This window comes from Macaca fascicularis, chromosome 18 (genome assembly GCF_037993035.2).
Source record: "Macaca fascicularis isolate 582-1 chromosome 18, T2T-MFA8v1.1".
Taxonomy (NCBI): domain Eukaryota; kingdom Metazoa; phylum Chordata; class Mammalia; order Primates; family Cercopithecidae; genus Macaca; species Macaca fascicularis.
In genome coordinates, this window is record NC_088392.1 from 23932836 (window position 1) to 23956965 (window position 24130).

The 24130-nt window shown below is 39.3% G+C and overlaps 1 protein-coding gene across 6 annotated transcripts in view; it reads right to left on the minus strand.

Moving 5' to 3' along the window:
• Positions 1-362: 362 nt before the first annotated feature.
• WDR7 (WD repeat domain 7) overlaps positions 363-24130 on the minus strand; it is a 389629-nt gene continuing 365861 nt past the window's right edge. For all 6 annotated transcript variants that reach the window (XM_005586607.5, XM_005586606.5, XM_065533758.2 and 3 more), the window contains 2 exons: positions 9243-9347; positions 363-3161 (listed from right to left, as the gene is read on the minus strand). In XM_005586607.5, coding sequence (XP_005586664.3) covers positions 2958-3161; positions 9243-9347 — 309 coding nt within the window. In that variant the 3' untranslated portion in view covers positions 363-2957. The remainder of the gene's footprint in view (positions 3162-9242; positions 9348-24130) is intronic.

Consider the following 24130-nt stretch of genomic DNA (forward strand, 5'->3'; position numbering starts at 1 on the left):
AAATGCAGTGAACTTAATGATCTCAGCCTAGCTCCCAAGAGGCAGCCAACCCATGCCATCCAATCTGACAAGATATGATTTGGTGCCATTAACAGTCATTTGGGAGCATGTAGGGTGGAGATAAAGCAACAGGCATGCAACTCCCTTGCCCAAACCACAGAGGGTGCCATTGAGTTTCTGGAGGGAGAGTTTCTCGCTGCACTTGTGCTCTACTGTCCTCTGGGAATAAGTTGCCTTTCCCAAGCCAGCTCTCCAGGGAAATGAATGATTAGAGGCAGCAGGGCGAGGGGAGCATACGGATTTCAACTGAGGGTGTTTAAGATGAGTGAACACTGGAAAAGGTAATAATGTGAGAAAAACAGTTTTCAATACAATTGTTTTATTTAACACACGTATGTACACAGGAACATTCAGCATACATAGAATCTATTAAGTGGAATCATTAAGAAATGTCTGGAGAGGCAGACATTTTAACTCGCTCACTATACACAGGGAGTTCAATCATCACATTTTCATACAGGTGTGACGTCATGTCATCTTTTGCTTGTAAATTACCAATGAAGCCACATATGTCTCTACATATACAAGGACAGGTCCAAATACAGTGCCAATGAAATCAATAAAACATTAAAGGTGTACGCTGGGATGAAAATGCAGAGTTTACCTCAGTGCTGAGAAATCTAAGCTGGGATGAAGTTTGGGACTGTGGCTATTAAAATAGCCAAGGAGAGATTTATGTTAACAAGAATGCAGATATTTAATAGTTAGAGATGACTGTCTAATCATCAAACATCATCCACCCCAGGGTTTTGCAGCCATAGCTTTCTACTGGCCTTGGTTGTCTGTGCATACAGAGCACTTGAAAGGCCGACCCACACTCGTGGCCCAGGGCTGTTGCTCCTCTGGGCCTCCTGGCTTTGCTCTCAACCTTCGTAGTGGTGGGAGCCATCTGTGTGTTGGCGGCAGGCTGCCTACCGCTCCCACACCTCTTTCTTGATACACAGAACATTTTTGTTAAACAAAATGCTAAGGTATACATTTACCTCATCATTCCAAATAGAGATGTAGTCTACAATAAATTAATTTCCATTTAAGTTCATAAAGTAAACATACGTTGGGTATAGAGAAGACTGTGGGCCCACTGGAAAACAAAGTGAGCCTTTTAGTTTACCTTACATTTCTCTAGCTATACCAAACACAACAGCACGTTCACCAAACAAATAAAGTCTACACTGTATAGGTCTTTGTTTCTTCATTGGAAACTACATAGATAATCTTTATAAATACAATGTACATGCATGTGCCTAAATTCACTTTTGAAAGAATACCCAACTCTAAAATCAAGGAACAGTATAGATTTGCCATCAATGGAAATAACATCATATCAATATGAAAGAGATGTTCTAGTGGTTTTAATTTCTTAACATGTTCTTTAAAAATCTGTTTCAGTGAAATAACCAATGTTTGTTCCTAGACCTTGATCCTACATTTTTGTATATTAGATAAACTCTTACAACCTAAACTTTTAAGACTAAATTCTTCCATTATCATTTTGGTTCCTTTGTAAACTTCACATATTTTCTCTGAATTTAACAAGTAACTTTCTATTTTTGCATTTAATAAATGATTTTGCCCAATGAACGGACCAATCAACAATTAGGCAACCAAACAACCCCCCACAAGTATATACAGATCAAGGTTTGTTAGAAACAGTTCATACAAAATATTATTCTATTTTTTCATTATTATGAGCTAAAACCAGCACAATCTGATGTAAGAAGAAAGTGATATAGTTAAAGCTTACTTAGAAGCATAATGAATACCCTCATTGCAATGTCTGCTCAAATAAATTAACTGAGAGCCCACACATTGTTATACACACTCCTGAACATTTGTGCCATAGTTATTACTTTTCCAGAATACTTGTTTAAAAGAAATACCTTATTAGCTTTCCTTTAGTTGATCAGTAGTAGTTTGAAGGCTGAATTATAATAATTTCATAACTGACATATGCCACACATATGGGAACTACAGGATTGTGAGGCTTCCGGGGGAAAGGGGTAAGCTCTTTCTTCAACAGGATCTGTAGCAGTGGATGGGGAGTCTTCATTTCCGGTACACGCTATGCTTCCGAACTTGGCTCTTTATCACAAAAGTCCCTTCAAGAGATTAGTTACAGTGACTGGATAATTACATTAACTAGATCATAAGGAGTGATTATTTTTATTTTAAACTACTAAATACACTATCATTTAAGCAAGAGATGAGCACTTCGGAAGGCTAAGTGTCTGGAAAACTATTTTCTACAAGAAAAATATTTTTGTGTGTGTATATAATTTCTCATGAATCTCAATCTGGTTAGCTGTTGATAAAGAAGGTGGTAGCTAAACCCTAGGAAATTGGATTGAGTAATTTCCTAGCAATCACCAGAAGAAAAGAACATGTAAACACAGAATCTTTTTGGTAAACAATATTTTAGGAAATTCAAAGGGCAATCATTTCAATCATGAGGACTACACCGCATGACCTCAACACCCAGGGTCAGAACGGCCAGATTCAAGCAGCACTTCAGAGGTGGGGTTGAGATGGCTAAAATGCTGATCTGGGCTGGGAGTGCAATCACAGTGTTTATTGATTTTTGTGCTTCTGTTGCACCAAGCAACAAGAGCGTTCCCAAGAACCGCTGGCTTTCCACTCCCATCTCTGGCAGGGAAAAACTACCTGGTGACAGGATGGCCACATCGTGCAGAGCGTGTGTGCGTGCCTCTGAATCGACAGACAGCACGAGCAGGGTCTGCCCCTGAGAAGCATGCACAAGTGACAAGACCTGGCCGCACCCCTGGACGGCACTGGGGTGGGCAGGCCCCTGGGAACAATCTGGTGGGAGGAAGGACAGGGCAACATTGGCTTGGAGAATTGAGAGAGCTAAAACGCAGTCACGGTGGCAGGCAGCAGCATTAGACCATGAAGCGGTGCTCCTTCCCATCATGGGCCATGAGGATGACGTTGCGGTTGGAAGTCCAGATGAGCCGGGCCAGCTTGAGGGCGTTGTGGGAGCCGGGTGACGCGGGCTGCACAGGGGGCACCTGGTAGGTTTTAATGCAGCGCAGCTGAGGTGCCGAGTTCAGCATGCCGATGCTTCCCAGCAGTGACGTGTTCATCTGGAGGGACAGGAGAGCACATGTGTCACCTGAACAGCCCTCTCCCTTTCCCTATCACAGAGATTGGGTCGATCTCTTCTGGCCACTTTTTCCTCCATCATGGTTATTCTCCTTCACCTGAGCTTGTTCTTAACCTCTCAAAAGTTCCTTACGGTGTGCTTGGAATTGTTCTGATGCTGCTACAGTAAATGCAGAAATCTAGAGGAATTTCATGGGGGTAGAACCTGACAACAGGAGAGTCCGTGGATCTTTAGGAAGAGAGCTAAATTATAGCTCTTAATAAAATGGTTCATTTAAACAACACAGGCATTTGGACATTGTGGATATCTGAAACTGAAGACTTTCATGTTCTTTACCACAATGCTAACTGCATTCCCTGATGGATGAGTCAGCGAAGACAAGTTTTGGGATTTGGAATTAGTTCAAGAAAAGGAAGCAAGGTTAAGCAGTAGACAGAGTGACAGTTTACTGGATCAAATAAAGCTCAAGACTCCCTTCCACCCCCATTTCCCACCTACTAATACCTTCACTCCTCACTTGCTTTTTAAAAACTCGCTTTCTGGGAAGCTCTTGCTTATTATAAAGTGCAGAACCAGAATCAATTTCATCTCAACACTGTGTCTGTGCCTTACTGTTTTGCTATTATACGAAGGAGAGTCTGCTCTTAATATTTTATTGACAATACCTTTTTATCAATTGATGATTTCTGCTTTTTGGCAGTTTTTCAGGATTTAAATTTTAGCTTTTCTTAATCCATTCACATAAATGAAAAATAACATGGAAATTATGAATCATGAACAACTATGCATTCAGGTTGAAGTACTAAATATTGATAGTAGTTGTCTACGTGAACTGTTTCCTAAGCAACTGAGTCTGAAGATTTCTTTAGATTCTAAATATTACTTAAAATATTTTCGCATCATATGTGCTATTATAATGTCACATGGAAAGAATACTGAAAATCTGGGAAGAAGTCTCAGAAATAATACTTTTTCTTTGTACTAATTTTCATTTCCAATGCTTCTCTCCAGTATAACCTCCATCTCAATGTGTAAGACTTCCTAGAGATTTGCATGAAGCATGCAGATTATGATCCAACATCTACCAACGGCGGGGCCATGAAACTGGCAAATCCTAGGACATTTAAGATGTGTTATCACTGACATCATCCCCTGCATGTGGATCACTGCAAAACACAAGCCATTCCTTTTTCCAGCCCTCCTCAGCAGCAGGATGGTGTCAGAGGGCGTAAATCATGGCATCTCTAGCAGAGTGCGTGCAGGCTCCACTGACATTTTCACAATTTAAATCATCTTGAGTAATAACCCTTTTAAGATGACTAATGTTACTGATTTTCCTGCATTAATAATAGTGCCGAACACAACACAGAGGTGAAAAAAAATCACTAGTGTACGAGGTCACATTTTAAAACCAAATGTATGGTTATTGTTAACTCTTTCTGTTAAAGTTTGGTTCCTGTTTCCAGCCAGGCAGTTCCTTACTGTCACCCTTCCAGCAGCCTGTTTCTTTGCTTCCTTTTCTCCTTTTCCCAAAAACTTCCCAAAAGATAAAAATCAATGCCTTATTGCTTTCTTGGATGTTCCCAAATAGTTAAAATATAAATAATGATGGTGAGCTTGACTTGATAGATCCAAATGACCCAGAAGATTGCTGGTTAACATTAACTGGCCTCAACAGGCATAGTGTGTTTTAGAAAAAAATCTAATTTCTCAGTTGATAAATAACTACAAGGTATTTTTCATTCTTTATAGATTTTCTATGAATATATGTACGAAGCTTGACTTCTGCTGGTAACTCAAGATGCAACGGGCATATAATGGTCAGACACTTCCTTATTTTTAATTCCTCTCTTCAAATTTAGCCACGAACAAAAAATGGGTTGAGGCCGGGCACGGTGGCTCATGCCTGTAATCCCAGCACTTTGGGAGGCCGAGGTGGGTGGATCATAAGGTCAGGAGTTCTAGACCAGCCTGGCCAACATGGTGAAACCCCATCTCTACTAAAAATACAAAAATTAGCCGGGCGTGGTGGCGGGCTCCTGTAATCCCAGCTACTCAGGAGGCTGAGGCAGGAGAATCGCTTGAACCCGGGAGGCGGAGGTTGCAGTGAGCCAAGATCGTGCCACTGCACTCCAGCCTGGGCGACAGAGCAAGAATCCGCCTCAAAAAAAAAAAAAAAAAAAAAAAAATGGGTTGAGAGCTAAACATGAAAAGGGAGAGAATATCTCATGGGAATACTCTAGATGTAAAGATTTTAGAAAAGGCCATTACAACTGGGTTCCTCTTATAACCTGAGCCACCCCTACTTTGATAAATGCCTTTGGTTGGATCAAATAGCCTTCCTGCCTGAGAATAGGGATACGTGAAATTCTATAAGGAACATAACCGTCATAGTTGCATACATGTGGTACAGTAAAGACCCCCATGTTCACTAAAATTGATTGCTCAGATCATCCTTTCCCTATGACCTCTTCAAATTTGGCATGAATCTGAAGTATTATAGGAAGGGTATTAGTTTTTCCAATAAACTCAGGCAAATGACTCTCTCTGAAACAACTAACAATTTTGTTATTCAATATTAATGTTTTCTTGACCAGCGACGGTGACAAATGATGCTCAGGTAAGGACATCTTGAGCCCTGAATGAATGCAAACTATGTGGAATTATGAGATTCGGTAACATTCATTTTTTCCTGATTGCAAAGATAGTAAATACTCATTGTGGAAAATTCAAATAATAAAGAAAAGTACAAAAAGGAAAGCAAAAAACCCCTGAAATATCTTTTCCCAAAGACAGTCACTGATAAAATGTTGGTAAACAACCTTCCAGACCTCCACATGTACATAAAGATGAAGATAAGCAGATTTAATAAATTTTATATAAACAAGCTTATATTAACATGTAGTTTCAGAATTTGCTTTTTTGTTCAACAAAATGTTGATGGCAATCTTCTCTTGTTAATGACTACAGATTTACACTATTCCTTTTCAATGGCTGAATAGTATTCTACTATACAATGGAGTAAATTAAAATAAATGAAACCAGTATCTACCTAACTTATTATCAGCATTTCTGAAACAGGATATTTGCTGGACAGTGGTGGTAAGCTTTGGGTGAGAGAATTGTGACTGTATTTCATTACCAAACTCCTCCTCTTGCTCAAATATCAATGGATACAGAGAAGTGAAATATTCAAATTAGGTGGGGTTAGAAAATCAAAGGGCTTGAATGACTGCCAAATTACATCATTTGACAGATGAGAATGTAAATTCACTCAAATGTAACTTTGGCTTTTTTATTCCCGTCAAAAATAAATGCTTCACAAAACTGGTTCTGTGAAGATTATTTTCTCAACACACAGAAACACAGATATAATTCATCACAACAGGAAATGTTTTAATACTATTCCCAATGTAAGTAATGCAGGACACAGACCTTCCTAAGTCTCACTTGAGTAATTATCCAACCAATATTTCTCATTAACACTCATTTCTCAGCAAAGATTTTAATAGCTGATAGCTTTAGTAAGGTTCTGTATTAATAAGACTTCATTAAGTTTTCAAAATATATTACAGTACACTTACTGGAATAATATAAAAGTATTCTCCTACATCATTACAACGAAACATGCATCTAAATAAATCAGCAAAGTCCATTTGGGGAGAGCAGTGGTAGATCTAATACTGTTTTTTGAACTCTTTTTAATTCAAATAAGACAACTACACTTCTGGAAGAGATTTCATTGCATTTTCCTGAGAAAGCTGAAAGGACTTGTTTTTGTGTCTTCCATTAAAATTTCAAGTCTGAGTTTGGTGTAACATAAACATCAAGAAATGGGCTGTATTTTAAATTCCGACATTGGTTTTAGAGGCAAGAATGACCTGGGTGTTGCCTGGGCTGCTTTGGCTCTGGCATGTGCAGAGTTTGTTAGGAAGCAGCCCTTGGAGTAGTAGGTGAGCTTCTGGACTAAGGACATGTGCTGCAGCCCCACTGTGTGCAAAGCCACGTGTCCAGGCACACAGATGTGAGTGTGCTTGGCAAAGCCCAGGGTCAACAGCAGGAGGCTTCAGAGAGGAACTGGAAGATGAAAAGATGTTATCTGAAAAGGAAGCCATCTAATAAATGAGCTTGATCTGTAAGTGAAACAGAAGAAGATGCCATCCAATACACGAGCTTGATCTCTAAGTGAAAAGGATGTTACCCATAATCCCATCAGTGACCTGGGCAGTAATTTTGATATAAATAGAAAAATATTCAACGAAGGGATGAACATATCCAAATAAAACCTTGAAGATCGAAGGGAAAAAAGATAATTTACCATTTAGAAAATTCCATTTAAAATACTCCTGAAAATACTGGAAAAAGTTTCAAATCTGGCTAATATGTGAGGTATTTCTTATATAACAAGTTATGTTTTCTTAGCAGAAAGAAAGTTGGAAAAAAGAGGTGTTTTGTTTGTTTATTCCAAAGAAGAAACCCTGCACAGAACACAGGTTTCTGGCAAGCATGGACCCATGACTTACTGATCTCTGTGTCTCTAATGCACAGGCCATCACTCAGACACCCAGGAAATGTGGAATGAGTGGAGCTTTATATAAATATTCCTCCAAGATCCCAAGAGAACAGGAAATAAAAGAAAATTTGTATCAAGGTACAGCTGACGTAATAGAGGCCACTGAGTTAGACATCAGTAGGGAGGGAAAAAAAAAAATCAGTAGGCAAACTCCTTAAAGAAGCACTGCTGCAAAAGCCCAGTTTCTGGACACCTAACGGAATCACTGTGGAATTTCAGGAGAGGAAAACACCAGTGCTGTGGTTATTCACTGGGAAATGAGGGCTGGGTGAGATCTCTGATAAAGAGAGTTTAATATGAGCGAATTAAGATGTTGGAGACATATTTTGGAAGAAAGGCTAATGAGAAAATAAACTGGAAAACTAAATTACATAAAAGTAGAAGAAGTCTGTGACAGATTTTGAAGTTGTCATGCTTTAATAGCATGTTGTTAATTAAGTAATTTATTGTATCCATTTTACATTTTATTACCTATTGATTTTTTGCTGAAGCCTTGTTTAAACTTTTATTTTGTTTTGTTTTAGTTTTCAAAGCAATAAACTGAATCTCATAAAACACACTGGCATCCTAAGAAAATAAAGAAAACAACAAAATTTTAAATTAACTTTTTTGGGGGTGTTGGTAATGTTTAATTTCTTGGTAATTTTCGGGACTAAAAGAGTAAGGTAATTAAAAAGAAGATGGGATAGCAATTAAGCAGTGAGGAGAAAACATATTCTATTACCAAAATTAGTTTCTCAAAATTAGTGTTCATTTTATTCAGAATTAAACATAGGCATTCTCATGAACTGCTTACCAAAGACTATTCGAGATCTTAAGAAATGTTTTGAACAGTTTGAGAATTATGAGTATTATGCGGGAAATTCAGAATGCAAAGAAAAATGAGATAAGTATAAAAGGGACATGAGGTGAACACTAGGAAAACATCTTATTATCCTATGCCCTACGCCCAGTTACAGTCCCAGACCCAGGGACCTTGTGTAAATGAATAGGTGAAGCCAGTGAGGCTTCTCCTGCCTGATTCCTCTTGGGCCAGGCCCTCAAACATGCCGGCCCTTGCTCACGGCAACTCGTGCACCTGTGTCCCCTTCTTAACCACCCACACCTCCTGACCAACCCTGAACACCCAGCCCTTCTTCCACACCACTCAAGCCTCAGCTTAGGTGTCACTTCCTCTGAAAAGCCTTCCCACAGCCTTATTCTCAGGCTCCCCTGGGACCATAACTGCTTGCTTATTTATGTATGTCTACTTCAGACTGCAAGCTCCGTGAGAGCAGATGTCCCTCTTTCCAGACTGCTAATTGTATTCTCAGCACCCTGCATGCTAGTGCCTGGCACATCATCAGCAATCAATACAGACTGGATGTTTGCTGCAAGGAGGGAGGGAGGACAGGAAGGAGGGCCGGCAGGTAGGCTCAACAGGAAGGCTTACTACCAAAGCCGTATCACGCGGTATACGCTTTAAGACCCTGGAGCATCTACCCTTACCTGCCAAAAAGAAATGTGGCTGTCAGTGTTTGAGTAGGTGGCAAGGTATCTTCCATCAGGAGCAAAAGCCACTGCAGTGATTGGTCCCTTGTGTCCATGGATTGTCTAAAAGAAAATTCAGATATCATGAATGGCAAGCATTCCACAGGACAATTACAAGTATACACACAAATGCATTCAATGTTGAATAAGTTACATCATGGGTATTAGATGCTATTGTCTTCTTTGTTTATTAAGTCAGCTTAGAAAAGTAAGCCAAGCAACCGACATTCTCTCATTGAGGGAACTCTCCAAGGGCTTCAATCTTGTTCTGAGGTGTCCACCTGCCTCCTAGTTGGGAGGGCAGCATGAGCCCAAAGAAAAACCATATGTTAATAGACAAACCAATGTGCTAATTCATTTATGTCTGCCACAGGGAAGAATTTTACAATTAGAAAGGTAAGAAACTGATCACCAAAAGTATCCAGGAACTTTGCTCATCTGAAATAAAAAAACAATCAAAGCTGTGTTATAAAAATCCCTGTTCTTGAAGGAGTTAAAGGCTATAATTTCATCTCCTTAATAATTATACACTGCTCACGCTTTATGCTTCATTTTCTAGCAATAACACTGCATTTAAATGCATATAGCTGCAATTAGTAAATATACATCCACACACATGTGGGAGGTTTGGGCACACACATAAATCAAATACCATTAAAAACAAGTTAACAGGGATAGTTTTGAACCTCTGCCAAATAGCGATCATTGATTTAACCATGAATAATAAAAAGGAAGTTGTATTTTAGAGTAGGTCTTTGATAGAAGGTCCCTCCTAATAAAAACAGTACTCAACTCTGATGATATTAATAATTACAGAAGACACTGGATACTAAGCAAATTAGCAATACTGTATTAATCTCCCTGCACTCAACTATTAAAAACCATACCTCTGCCACATTAACCAATATTCAGTCCGGCTTACAAGCTGCAGGTTGGTCTCCTCCCTTTGTCTAGAAAGGAATAGGAAATATGTGCCCCTAAACTAAGAAAATTCAGGACAGGTTTGCTTCCAGTTGTCATTTTTGAGAAAGAATTGTGAGCCCTGAGTCTCAGTGGGAGCATTAGGCTTGTTATGTGATTCGGCCCATAGGTACTGTACATTTCAGAAGATTTTTTCATACCACATATCTGAATGCCTAAGATGAGGAAGAAGAGGGAAAACAGGGGTAGAGACACAAGCACATTCCTTGCTGCCTTTGCATTCTGTCCTTTTTTGTCATTAGACTTTCAAGGGACTGTGGTGTCCCCAAATAACACTTGTTTTCTAACACTCAAAAAAAAAAGTTATGTTGGTACAGAACTGGGCTCTGGGCAGGGAGAGAGCAACGATGTGAGCCAGACCTCCTGGGTGTGCATATGAGCTCCACTACGTACTAACTCTGGAACCTAGGGCCAGTTATTGAAGGCACTTAACATCTCAGAGTACCCATGTTTGTAAAGTAGGAACGGTGATGATGATAATGATAATATCTAACTCAAAGAGCTTTGTAAAGGTTAAATGAGGTAATACATAGTGTTCTGCACAATGCATGGCATATAACAATTCAATACTTTTAATATTTCTGTTACTCCTGCTTGCTTAGAGATGACCAGACACATATAAACAGTCATATAACTCAACCACTTGAGTACACCATTAAATGAACACTTCTCCAAAACTATGCCTTAATCACACATCTCAGAATCAGCATCATGTAGCATACCAGGTTGCCTATAAACATAGACTTCAGACTGTGGCATTTGATTAAATAGATGTGATTACTCCTGATGCTGGCCCATAAATGTACTAATCTAAGAAATGGAGTGCACTTGCTGAATAATTATTGCAAGAAACCAGCTTAACACCAACTATTCTGGAATAAGAATCACTCAGGCAGGAAAAAAGCCTTTAACCAATTAAATCAGAAAAAGTGGTCATTCCCACTTACTAGGTCAGTTTAATCAGCGCATTGGGAAAGCATTTTTAACCATTTTTTAAAATCAAGATTCAGTTCTGCTAAAAGTCTGAAATTCTATTGGGCCAATCTGAGGCCACTTTATGGTAAAGACAGTAGGACAGTAAGGCCTTGACTTAGAGGCTGCAAACTCAAAACCCTTAAGCTGAAATTAGATAATAGATGTGTTTGGTTTGGCCTGCAAAAGTGCAAAAAAAAAGAATTTTTTTTCAGTCCATCTTTCTAATTGATCAGATGTTACGTAAAATCAAGATTTCCAGCCTCTCCTGAAAATCTGGAGGATCGGGCAATACTGGGCCTCTGTTCACATGTGGCAGCATCAGCCAGGGCTGAGTGGTGGTGAGCACTTCAGCCTGAGCATGTGCCCTTCACTTCACCAGCCCAGCACTGACACAAAAGAAGACCTGTGTACCAGGCTGCCTAGCTCACTTATTTCCTGCCTGGTCCCTCCTGGCATTTAATGCAAACTTTCTATTACAAATATTTGATTCAAAATTCAAAGTTTCTTCCATGCTCTGGGATCCCAATATCCATCTAAAACTGTGGGTAGACTTTTCTTCTAAGAAAAACTGGCCCTTCTTGAAAGCCCTCAAAGCCCGGCTCTGTGAAGAGGTGGATTGAACCTCCTTCTGGAGATTGGGCTCCTCAATTTCAAAACAGAATGCCAAGCCTTCCTCCTTCAGATTAGCATCCTTCCTTAATCAGTAACCAGAAGGTTGCTTCAGTAAGTTAGAGAACGCAACAGTGAGCCGGCTATAAACCAGCAGGTCCAAAGGATGTTACAACCCAATGGACACATTCACACCCCTTTCTTGGAGGCTAGCTGTTAGCTTTTTGTAAAAGTAGTAAAACAGACTCACTGGGACCATATTTGCTCCTTCAGAACAGTCTTCTCTAAATATTCCATTTTTTGTCTTCCTCTGGCGAGTATTTAAAACATCCATGTGAAGAGTACTTCTATGTCAGCTGAAGACACTCAGCAGTTATTTAAGTGGCTCTCAAAGAAGATCTTGGGAAATAAGTTCAGCCTGGAATTTTCTGCTGGGAAAATGTCTGTCTTTCCAGATAAATTTGTTGCTTTCTTTTATCATGTAACAATAATTACATAACCTAACACTGGTTTGCTTTACTGCCAGGAAACTCAGAACTAAATTTATGCTCATCCTATACATCGAGTAATAAATACTTCCTCCTACTCATTTTACTCATCACTGTTCCGTTTTAACTTTTGTTGAAGTCCTGTCATATACTGAGTTTAACTTTCTTTAAAGTCTTCTTTGGACAAAGGGGGACCTACATCTTGGATCAGAACATCACACACACATGCACACACACACAGCATGATGCATCACACACGCGCGCGCACACACACACGCGTGCGTGCACACACAGCATGATGCTGCTAGATGCCCCACAGGGCTGGCTTTTTAAAGCAACCTAAAGAAAAACCACAGAGTGCTGACTGCAGCTGACAGACCTACTGTCTCGTAAGAGCAAGTACCGCTCAAGCAGTGCAGGGAAGTTCGCTGTTTTAAATGGCTTGGTACATCTGGTGAGTTCATTACAATCTCAGCCTGAGAGGTGCTTCAGCCCTCACTATAATGGAAATGTTGCCATTGTCTTTTGTTCAGACTCTCTGAACTTCTAAGATCTGTGCAGGCACCACCTGAATTGACTTTAACCGCTACTCTGGCATTAGAGATGCAGCTGTGAGGATTGCAGAGAACTTGTTAGTGCTTTGTGATGGGGTGGATTGGATGGTTTGGGTCTCAAATGTTGGACCTTGAAGAACATTTTCCAAAAAACAACAAGTTTCAACATAAAAAGAGGTTTGGTAGATTTTTTTATGCGAATGAGTATCATGCCTTGTTATATTTTCAGTCAAAGAAATTGCTGTCTTGAAAAGACAGAAATGGAATATAAAGAAATTAATCAAATTCAGGACGTGCTACGAACAATTAAAAAAAAAAATCAAACAATTATTCCTAGCAGGAGATAGAGTGTTGAACTGTTAAACACCCCCACCCCATTTTCTCATTAAAGACAAGGAACTGAGAAGCAGAATAATGAACAATACTTAATGCACCCAACAGTTTTTAACATACATTTTCAATGTGCTCTGCAAAGAAATATAATTAACCCAGTTGCACAGAGAAGGAAACAGAAATAAGAACTTCTAAAATGATTTAGTGTCAACAAAAGCCATGACTTTCTAGAATATTCTCTTTAAAACTGCTCTTCACATGATCTGTCAGCTTCCAAATGACAAGTTTGGGACTTGAAACCAACCCACTTTGAGGTCGAATAAAACGAAAGAGAACATCTTATATTTATTTGTAGGTCTCATCATTTTTTTCTTTAAAGGGGAACACAAAATCCTACCTAAACCATTTTCTTAATTTTAACATAAATTATGAAAACACGATTTCCAAAAGTAGGTAAGATTTCCCCATCATGAATGCCAGCACAAGGGAAAGATTCATAAAGTACTGACCCATGTATTTTGTATAACATTTTACTAACATAAACTGGAAAAATGCAGGAGCGTGGACTGAACCTTGACGGCCCCCAAGGTCTTGAGGGGCTGAGAGGGTAGCGGCCCGTGTGGCTGTGGGCTTCTCAGGAAGCAGCGTGGCTGACTTTAGATTAAGTCAGGCAGTTGCAATTTGAGGGGTGCTTGAAAGGTCTGCTGAGCCGAAATATGTCCTCCCCAGTTGGCTGCACATAGCCTCTGAAATCTCGAAAAGCACAATTATGCCTTCACCTGAGGCATTTTCCCTAGAATGTGCTCTGGCAGAGGGCAAACAGGACAAGCTTGTTTTCATGAGGTACAAGCATGGCAGATGCCCTGACTTTAGGGTGAGCCTGAGTGAAGTGTCTGTGTGTGTAGGGAGGCAGGAAATAAGTGAGACAGGCCAGAAATTCAAGGCAGTCAGTGCCTCAGCAGTGAGGTCTGAAAAGGAGAGGCAATACCAAAGACCGGCAAATACCTACATCTTCCCAGAGCTGCTCCCACATAATGATACCCGGCAATGCCAAGTGAGGTGCAGCGGGTGCTTGTAGCACTCATTGTATGTTTGGTATCTCTCACATATTAATAGCAGCTGAAGTCAGAAAATGGCAGCTAAGGAGGGGGAACCAGGCTCTGATTTGCATGCCTTTCTGACATCCCAATACGGGAGCCTGTAGATTTCTTGGCTGGCTGGCAGGGAGGTAACTGCTCAAGGCAGAGAGAAGACAAAGACATCGCTCTGACTGACAGCTCTGTTAGGCAAGGGAAAGGCTCATCAAAAAAGAGCCATTTCAGAAGAGTTCAAAAGTTAAGAATTAATTATGTTCAAGGAAAAAATATCCCCCCTTCTTTTCTCCCAAGCAATCAATTTGTGAAAATTTTATTAGATATTTAAGGTTCATCTGCTCAAGGAAACAAATTATAGATTCAACAAATAATGTAGGCAGATAATAACACCATTAAAAAATAGATAATCTCATCTATGGCCGATTAGAAGGCTCAAGTCCAATTTAATTATCACGATGAACTAAGCCTTCTCAAGTCTCTTTGTGCATAGGCTCTTAAGACCACATGGTGCTGCCAAGAACACTGAAAGGTCACCCATTCTGTCCTGTGTGTGGACAGGGCTATGGTGAAGCAGGTCAGACATGAAAATCTATTCTGTTTTCAAATAGCTCCAGAGAAAGATTCCCAAATCTCCCCTGAGGACCCTTTTCAGTGTTTAACAATGTGTGCTTTCAGGAAATTTTTCCTTATATCAAATCTAAATCCAAAACACTGCAGTTGAAGCTTGCTTCCTCTGGTCCTGGCCTCAGTAGAGATGGAGAACAGCTGGTGAGCAATCTTAGTGTGACAGTCTTTTAAAGGCTCGAGGGCTGTTGCAGCAATCTGCCCCCCTCTTTTACTTAATTTTTGTTTTTAGGATTAAAAAAAAATCCCAGTAACTATAACCTTTCCTTTCGGGTCTTATTTCTCAACTTCTTAATAATTTCAGTGGCTTCTCCTTAAACTCTCTCCAAGCTTTCCAATCAAGACATCTTAGAGTTGGATGGTATCTTAGAGGTTACCTTATTCAACGACATCTCATGATGTGGAGTTTCTTTTTTTTTTTTTTTTTTTTTTGAGACAAGGTTTCACTCTTGTTGCCCAGGCTGGAGTGGAATGGCACGGTCTCGGCTCACTGCAACCTTCGCCTCCCTGCAACCTTCGCCTCCCAGGTTCAAGCAATTCTTCTCCCTCAGCCTCCCGAGTAGCTGGGATTACAGGCACCCACCAACCGCCTGGCTAATTTTTTGTATTTTTAGTAGAGACGGGGTTTCTCCATGTTGGTCAGGCTGCTCTCAAACTCCTGACCTCAGGTGATCCACCCGCCTCAGCCTCCCAAAGTGCTGGGACTACAGGTGTGAGCACCTGGCCTCAAGATGTGGAATTTCTTTTTTTGCCTCCCTTCCCTCCCTTCTCTTTTCTTTTCTCTCCCTTCCTTCCTTCCTTCCTTCCTTCCTTCCTTCCTTCCTTCCTTCCTTCCTTCCTTCCTTCCTTCCTTCCTTCCTTCCTTCCTTCCTTCCTTCTTTCCCTCCCTCCCTCCCTCCCTCTCTCCCTCCCTTCCTCTCTCCCTCCCTTCCTTCCATGGAGTCTTACTCTGTCACCTAGGCTGGAATGCAGAGTGCAATGGCACAATCTCAGCTCACTGTGACCTCCACCTCCAAGGTTCAAGTGATTCTCCTGCCTCAGCCTTCCAAATAGCTGGGATTACAGATGCGTGCCATGATGCCTGGCTAATTTTTGTATTTTTAGTGGAGACAGGGTTTCCCCATGTTGGCCAGGCTGGTCTCGAACTCCTGACCCCAAGTGATCCACCTGCCTTGGCCTCCCAAAGTGCTGAGATTATAGGCGTGAGCCACTGTACCCAGCCAAGATGTGGAATTTCAAACCAGACTGAGTACTGGAATTAGGAGATCGGATGCCATTACAGTTTCTCATGACACTATGCAGCCTGGCCAGCATATGCGTATTTTATCAGAAAATGGCAATTGTGGCTGATGATCACCATTAAAAGATAATTTACCAGAACTCCTTGAAAAGGAAAAACTTGTACAGTTGTTGGCATGCAGATGGCTGACATTTGACGTGCTCCCAGTTATCTTTAGGAGAGTGAGATGTGCACACCTCAGCCAATGGACAGAGTCTTGAGGGTGCAGAAACATCTCGAGAGGCATCCACTGACAAAAACCCAGATGATTAGCCCCTGCTCTAAAGTCTCTTCTACCACTTTCCAGAAGACATCAGTACTCATTTTGCACCCTGTTTATTTTCATTAAACATGTACTCCCATTCATTTATTGCTCATTAACTCTCTTCTATTTCTCTCTTCTCCAATTTACTAATTCTCAACACTTACATCATATCACCTGGGTGCTTAAAGAGGTTAGTTTCTGTCTCACCATTGGGTCTTGATAAAATTGCATCATATAACTTAATACTTTAATACAAAAAGTGGATTTAGCAAGGGTCAAGTACAAAACAGCTGTTGTCATCCTTGAAATAAATGTTAAAATTGTACATAGAAGGTAAACATGCACTATTATGCTATACCACAGAACAGGGGTCCTCAACCCCTGGACCATGGACTGGTACCGGCCCGTGGCCTGTTAGGAACCAGGCCACAGAGCAGGAGGGTGGGTGACAGGTAAGCAAGCCTCTGCCTCCTGTCAGGTCAGTGGCAGTATTAGATTCTCATGGGTGTGCAAACCCTACTGTGAACTGTGTGTGCGAGGAATCTAGGTTGTGCACTCCTTATGAGAATCTAACGTCTGATGATCTGAGGAGGAACAGTTTCATCACAAAACCATCCATCCCACTCAGGTCCATGGAAAACTTGTCTTCCATGAAACTGGTCCCTGCTGCCAAAAAGATTGGGGACTGCTGCTATAGAGAATCCAAAAAGTATACTAAGAAGGTAAACTTCTGTAGCATGTATGATATGCCAGGTGCTGTTCCAGATACTTTCACATAAACTTCTTAATCTTTACATATCAACCCAATGAGATAAGCAGACTATGTTATTCCCCACTTCATAGATGAGGGGACCGAGGCACAGGTGCGATAACTTGTTTAGGTTAGAATCCAGGCAGTCTGGTGCCAGAGTCTGCTGCCTCACAGAATACCAGGTAAAAGCAAGCTATGAACTGCTGGATCTTCAATTTCCATAGCTTGACTTTCCTACAGCTGAGAAAGTCTTATGTATGTTACACACTAACACTTATAAGTGACTTTGCCACACCAAATAACAAAGACCTTGAGTGATGTCTGGTGGTGCTTGGAGGCTGGGTACAGCCCCAGCCCAGGCAGCTACAGCAGGGCTGCTTGGAGGCAAGAGCTTGTGGTGGTGCTGGGGCTTGCCAAGGGGAACTGTCCGTCCCCTTGTTCTGGACAGGCAACAGTCAGCCAGCCCACCTTGCAGACCCTTCTGAATTTCAGGGGACCTCACGGAACCCCTAGACTCCCAACCCCATGTGGCAGGGAGGTGGCTTCCACATAACACAGGAAGGTCCCTGGATTAGCCCAACCTCCCTTCCTATCCTGGTGCTGTCCTGGTCCACGGCAATCTCCCCTGCCCTGCCATCCCTGTGAGGACGGCTGGGAGGACAGCACCGCCTGGGACATAGGAAGCCCATTTTCCCAGTGGAGTCTTGCCTCCGTGTGGGGTGAGGCAGGGTCCACTGGCCCACTGCCACAGTGAGGGTGAAGAAACACTCTTATTTGACCCACCTCCAGGAGTTTAAACCTCTTAAAACGGAGTTGTCCTGGCCTTCTTCACTGGCTAAGAAGGAGGAAGGTACCTGTGTTGATTCCCCCAGACGCCCAGGCCAGATTACAGAGATGGTGGCCCCATCTCTCTCACCAGCAGCCTCCCTCCCTGGTCCTCAGTGCCTGAAGGCTTTCACCCTCCTATCAGCTTGTCTGTACCCCAAAGACGCAATACTTTCCTACAAGGACCATAAATAAGCACTTTTTAAAGAAAGGATAATTAGAGTTAGGAACCTGTTTCTTTCTCACTTGGGACCCAAACTATAAAAACTAAAAATATTGACCAAAATGGAAGTACATGGTAAATGCAATCCTAACACTCTCTAGTATTGAAAAGAGCTCAACTTTTCTTACTGGGTGTACTATCTCCTACAGTCTAAGCACGTAAGTCTAGATGCTGCCCTTTGGCGGTTCTACAGATTTTGAACAGAGATTTGAGAGTTGAAAACAGGTTGTTAATCTCTATAATTTCTTTTCTTGATGGAGGGCTGAGGCAATGCTTTTTATTCACATTATGCCAACTTTATGTTATAAACTCAACCTGTTTTGGCATTTTCCAAGCCAAGGTATTGAAACTATTCAATGAATTATTTTCTATCACCATCTAATTGAAAATAATATATATTCAGAGGGAAAAACAAGTAGACTTGATATCATTTTAACATCTTAATGGAAAATAGATTTAAGGATAAATATAATAAAGTGAGCTATCTTCAGTTTTATTGTAAGATATAATGTCTAAAGTAAACAGGCTCTCTTTATTCCTTAAAAATAGCTTCAGTGTTTACTGCACAGTTTCAGTTACTAAAAGTTACTTATATGTCATTCGAGGACAAGCTGACATTGATGAATTAAAGCTTTTCAATATCTTCATATTGACAGTCCTTATGACACAAGCAATAGTTTTCAATATTTCTTCTGTAGGGGGTTATATATCAACATGCATGTGCATATACACATATATACACACGACACCCTTATCTAGGAATAGTGAGAATCAACATACATGCTCAAAACTATTGTATTATTATAATTTTGACATTCCTAATAAGTTTTTTATGGTATTGAGGCTTATATTTTCACTAAGATCCATGATAAATTATCAAAATTATTTTTAAAAGGAAGTTTTATGAATGGAAAAATAGAGAATAAACATTTAAGCCAATTGTTGTTTACCAAACTTAAAACTTAAAATGTTGTAATCATCATAGAGCAAACTCTAAAAAATAGGTACTGATTTTAGGAGTATTTTCCCTTTGATTTAACTGGGAAACTTTCAGATTCAAAGAAAAGTTCTCCGTCAATTAGACATTAATTCACCTATTAATGTCTAAGCCCCTCTTTCCCCTTTTCTTGCCGCAGATAATCAGGAACTAGCCTTGCTCTTCCCTGTTCTTCTGATTTATTAGGCCCCATATTTCCAGGACAAAGTAACAATAGAATATCCAATTAAATTATACGGAATTGATATGTCTTTTCTTTGCATGTTGAAATGATTAATTATATAGAATCATACTTTGAAAATTAGGTTTGCTAAAAATCCCAAACATCACAAGTTAATATATTATACGATCACCACCAATTTTTGGCTAATAAAATGACAGCAGTATGTTTGTACTGTACAACTTTTAGACTCAATAATGATTAAAAAAGCCTAAAGACATAAATGAAAACATAACGTTTTGATATAATTTAACATTTAAAAATATAATTATAGAGCCATACTTAAAGATGATTCATGGATACTCTACTGCTGAATACTAATATAATTTAGATAAACGTGGTTCAGTTTTAAATAAAAGAATAATGAATAAATTATCAAATATTTACACTGCTCACATGAAATATTTATTAAAGTTTTACTTGCATATGCTTAAAAAGTCACACAAAATGTTTTCTTCAGATTCGGGCAAACCCAAAAGCTAAATGTTTTTTTCAGTGTTTCTAATATAAAACTATTTGAACACATGCTAGAAGTCTTATACTGTGCTACGAAAATAAATCCCTCCCCTCCTGCTTCCACATGGAGTTCCTTAGCAGCATGAATGGTCTTGATTACCTCCACCCTCTCTAGACATTTCAGGCCTTTACATGGCAGGACTTCAGTAGACCCCCATACACACTAACTCGCCGGACAGCAATCACATTCCTAAGTAAATGTCCATCATGATGGGACTTGGCATTTTCGTAGGTTTTGATTTGGGTTATGGTTAATGGAAGATGGTTTGGTTAAGAGCAGTAGGTCAGGACCTTCACAAGTGTTCCCTCTCCTTTGTCACCTCTCCTTTGCCTGGTATAGCGCCTGGTGACACAAAATTGTCTGATGTAGGTTATACTAAAGCTAGAGAATTTATATTTTTCAAAATTATGTTGCAAAAGTATTTAACATTTTCACCATTCCAAAAAGAGAAATGACTTGAAAGTGTTAAATTACGACATAAAATTCTAAAATTCACACCTATATGAATTCAACATTACCACACCTTTGGATTCATGTTTATTTTGGATAATGATAGAACGTACCAATAGGACACATTACAGGTTTAGAAATTTTACACTTTTATGTGTAGTTTATTATGCCTCTTCCACTTATTAAAATAGAAAATCAGATTAGTCTGGAACATAACCTAATTCATGTTGTTCTGCATTACAAGGTTCATTTCTTTTGTTAACAAATTCCAAGTTACTTAGTCATGTAACCAAACACCAGCTGTTCCCCCAAAACCTATTGAAATAAAAAAAAATGAATTCCCTTGATGGTGACTTATTAGAGACTGATCTAGAATGAATACCTTCTAACTTAAAGCTCCTTTCACATTTTTACTTTTCCCAATACAACTCTAATAGTAAAACAACTGTATTGTTCAAAATAAATACAATAAAAATATAATTTAAAGAAAAGAAATACCAAGTTACAAAAAGATAAAATTAACTTTTTACTTTTGATATAACATCCAACATTTTTCTTACTATTAAAATCATAATATTCATAAAATATGCAATATTGTATGTATTTTTTTTCATATAGCAATTGCATTTGCAAATCTCCCAGAGTAATTACTGTGGCAAAATAACACTGACATTACTTGTCAGTCCTCTGACTTACACTTAGACTATCCACTTTCATGTAGTGGATTAAAATTTGTCTTTGCTGGTTTTATGAATAGGAACAATTTTCTGATTTGCTTATTTGTAAAATAATATTATCTGTCTTGCCTACCTTTCCTAAAAAATATGATTTTTAGGAAAAACTATATTTTCTAAAATAGTTTTAGGAAAATGTAGTTAAAAATATTTATTGAGACTTTTGTTTTAGGTCCTGTGCAAGGTATCAGAGTATAAAGATGAGATAGGACCTCTGCCCGTGAATCTAGGAATGGGAGACCAACAGGTTGACAGTAAGAGACTATGGTATGGTGCAATCAATAGCGTAATAGAGATGTGCAGAAGATGTCACGGAAACACAGACGAGGAGACAGTAGTTTCTGTGCAGCGGCAGGAGATGTCAGAAAAAGGTGCAGAGAGAAGGTTGTACTTGAACTGAGCTCTAAAGGACCACCAGAAGTTGGTGAGAAGAAAAAGAGATGAGTCTAAGCAGACATGTGCCAAGTGAAGACTTCAGAGGGGTCCAAGAAAACGGCCAGCACTCTTGTGTCACTCTGCCTAGGGGAGCACCAGGCAGCGAGGAGAGGTGGAGAGAGGCAGGCTTGAAAATGAAGCAGAAAAGCAGCTATGGCCAGGCTATAAGCTGCCTTCTTGTGGTGTCAAGCAATGTGGACTTATTTAATAGTCAAAAGGGAGTTTTCTGTAGTTTTTAAATATGAGAATGGTCAGATCAGACTAGTTTTAAGAACATTCTGCAAAGGGTGGAGAAGAGAGAAACAGAAAGGAAGAAGGACTGGTTGGGAAGCAAACGTAGCAGAGAAATGGGGAGCTGAATGAGGAAGTGGGCATGGACAGGAAGGAGAGGGCAAGCGCGGCGGGTGGTGCTGCTGCGACCTGGACAGGGAAGGCACAAAGGAAAGAAGACCCTGGGGTGGGTGCGGGGGATAGGGAGAGGTGGGAAGGTGTCAGGGGAAATAATGAGCTCAGTGTGGGAATTCAGGTGGAGGGGCTGAGCATATAGAAATCTGTTAGAAAGTGAGGAAGATGAATTGGGAGCTTAGGAACAGGTTGATGAAAAGAAAGGCAGATTTGGGAGGAATCAACACATAGAGAGATGTGGAAGGCATAGACCCTGCACTCAGCCCTGTTCCTGGTACACAGCAGCTTCTCCAGGAATGTTTGTTAAAAGATCCAATGTAAATGGTTGAGAAAATCCATGAAGAGCAGATAGAGTGAAAAGACCAAAAGGAAGAGGATAAAAACGACAGGAGACACTAGCAGCACAAGGGGTGGGCAGAAAAGACAGACCTGGGCTCATTTTACACATTGTGGACCTGAAATACAATATTTTATCTAATATTTTATTTGTAAATTAAATATTTCAAGGTGGTCCCCAATGTACAAATCACCTTTAAAAGAGGATTTTGTGATAAAGTAATGTACTTAATAACAAAATTGCTTTGAAGGTTGATAGTATTTTAACTTTTAAATGATAACCCTTTATCAAGTAGTAATTATCTGACTCAGTGATCAGAAAAATCAATTATTAAAAAGTCAAATTTCTGGAATCAAAAACGTATTTGAATTAAATTTAACATTTTAATCTACCAATACTTGCCAACTCAAAACTGACAGTCTAATTTCTCTAATTTTAACTTTGTTTAAATTTCATCAGTTATCCACAAATTATGTTTTAGAAAGCCCAATGTATAATATACTTAAGATTTCTCCAAGTATAATTATAAAAAGAAAAATATACTATTAAAAGTTAGGAAAGATAACAAAAAGGAATTAAACTGGAACTTGTATATATTTATGGATGTACTGTAAACATATATACACACATATGTACTGGTTGCTCACTTAGATGTGCAGATTCTTCTCGGCCATAAAAAAAAATTAACCAAATTAATGACTTAAAAAAATCTACATTAGTGATCATAATCACCAATTTGGTTTTGATACAAATTTCAATTATTCTCTGTATATATAAACTAGAATCAATGCAAAAAATGCTGGATACTTTACTACTAATTACAGCCACACAATTCATATTTACATAAACATTCCCTATAGTTTGGCCAAAGGTAATTTACCTGAATGCAAGGGAAAGTGAATTAAATATCCTATCACTAAAATTAAATTTTAGAGGAATATCTATTTAATGTTCTTAAAGTGGGAGATATATTGGCTTAAACCTTTGTATCTTTAATGCAATCATACTGCTTAATGATAAGCAAACTAAAAGGCCAATTCATTACAAAATTCAATATTTGGACCATCAAACTCTTTAGTACTTAATAAGCAATTAATATTTGTCAATGAAAAATGTTGTGGTAATACAGGTGAAAATCAATAACACAAGCCCACTTGTTGCACTACCACTGACAAGCTATCTAAATAATTACAATCTTTACGAAAAAAAAAAAAAAACCTGCTTTGATGTTTTAACTTAGGTTCTTTCCAAGCAGATGTGAATCCTGTGACGCTCTCTGTTTATAACACAGAATGCACTTCGTTAGTAATCTGCTCATAATTACTATCATGCATATGACCCACAGGCATGTGCCTTAAAATAACATTCTATGCCTTATTACAGATGCCATTAAGGGCATTCTTTAATACTATGCATACTAACTTTATTCACTTTTAAGAAAAAAAATCTAAAACTCAACCAGAAGCTTTCCATTTGATATAATATTTTCCTTTTGGAATAAGTGTATGAGAAGATAGTTTTGACACACTTCTGAGGCTTAATAGACTTTATATACGAACTTTGCATTAGCAAAAATAATTTTTTGGAGAAGCATAGTTTTTATTTAGATCAAGTTGTCCAACCTGTGGTCTATGGGCCACATGCGGCCCAGGATGGCTTTGAATGTGGCCCAACACAAATTCATAAACTTTCTTAAAAGATGAGATATTTTGTTTTTAGCTCATAAGCTATCATTAGTGTCAGTATATTT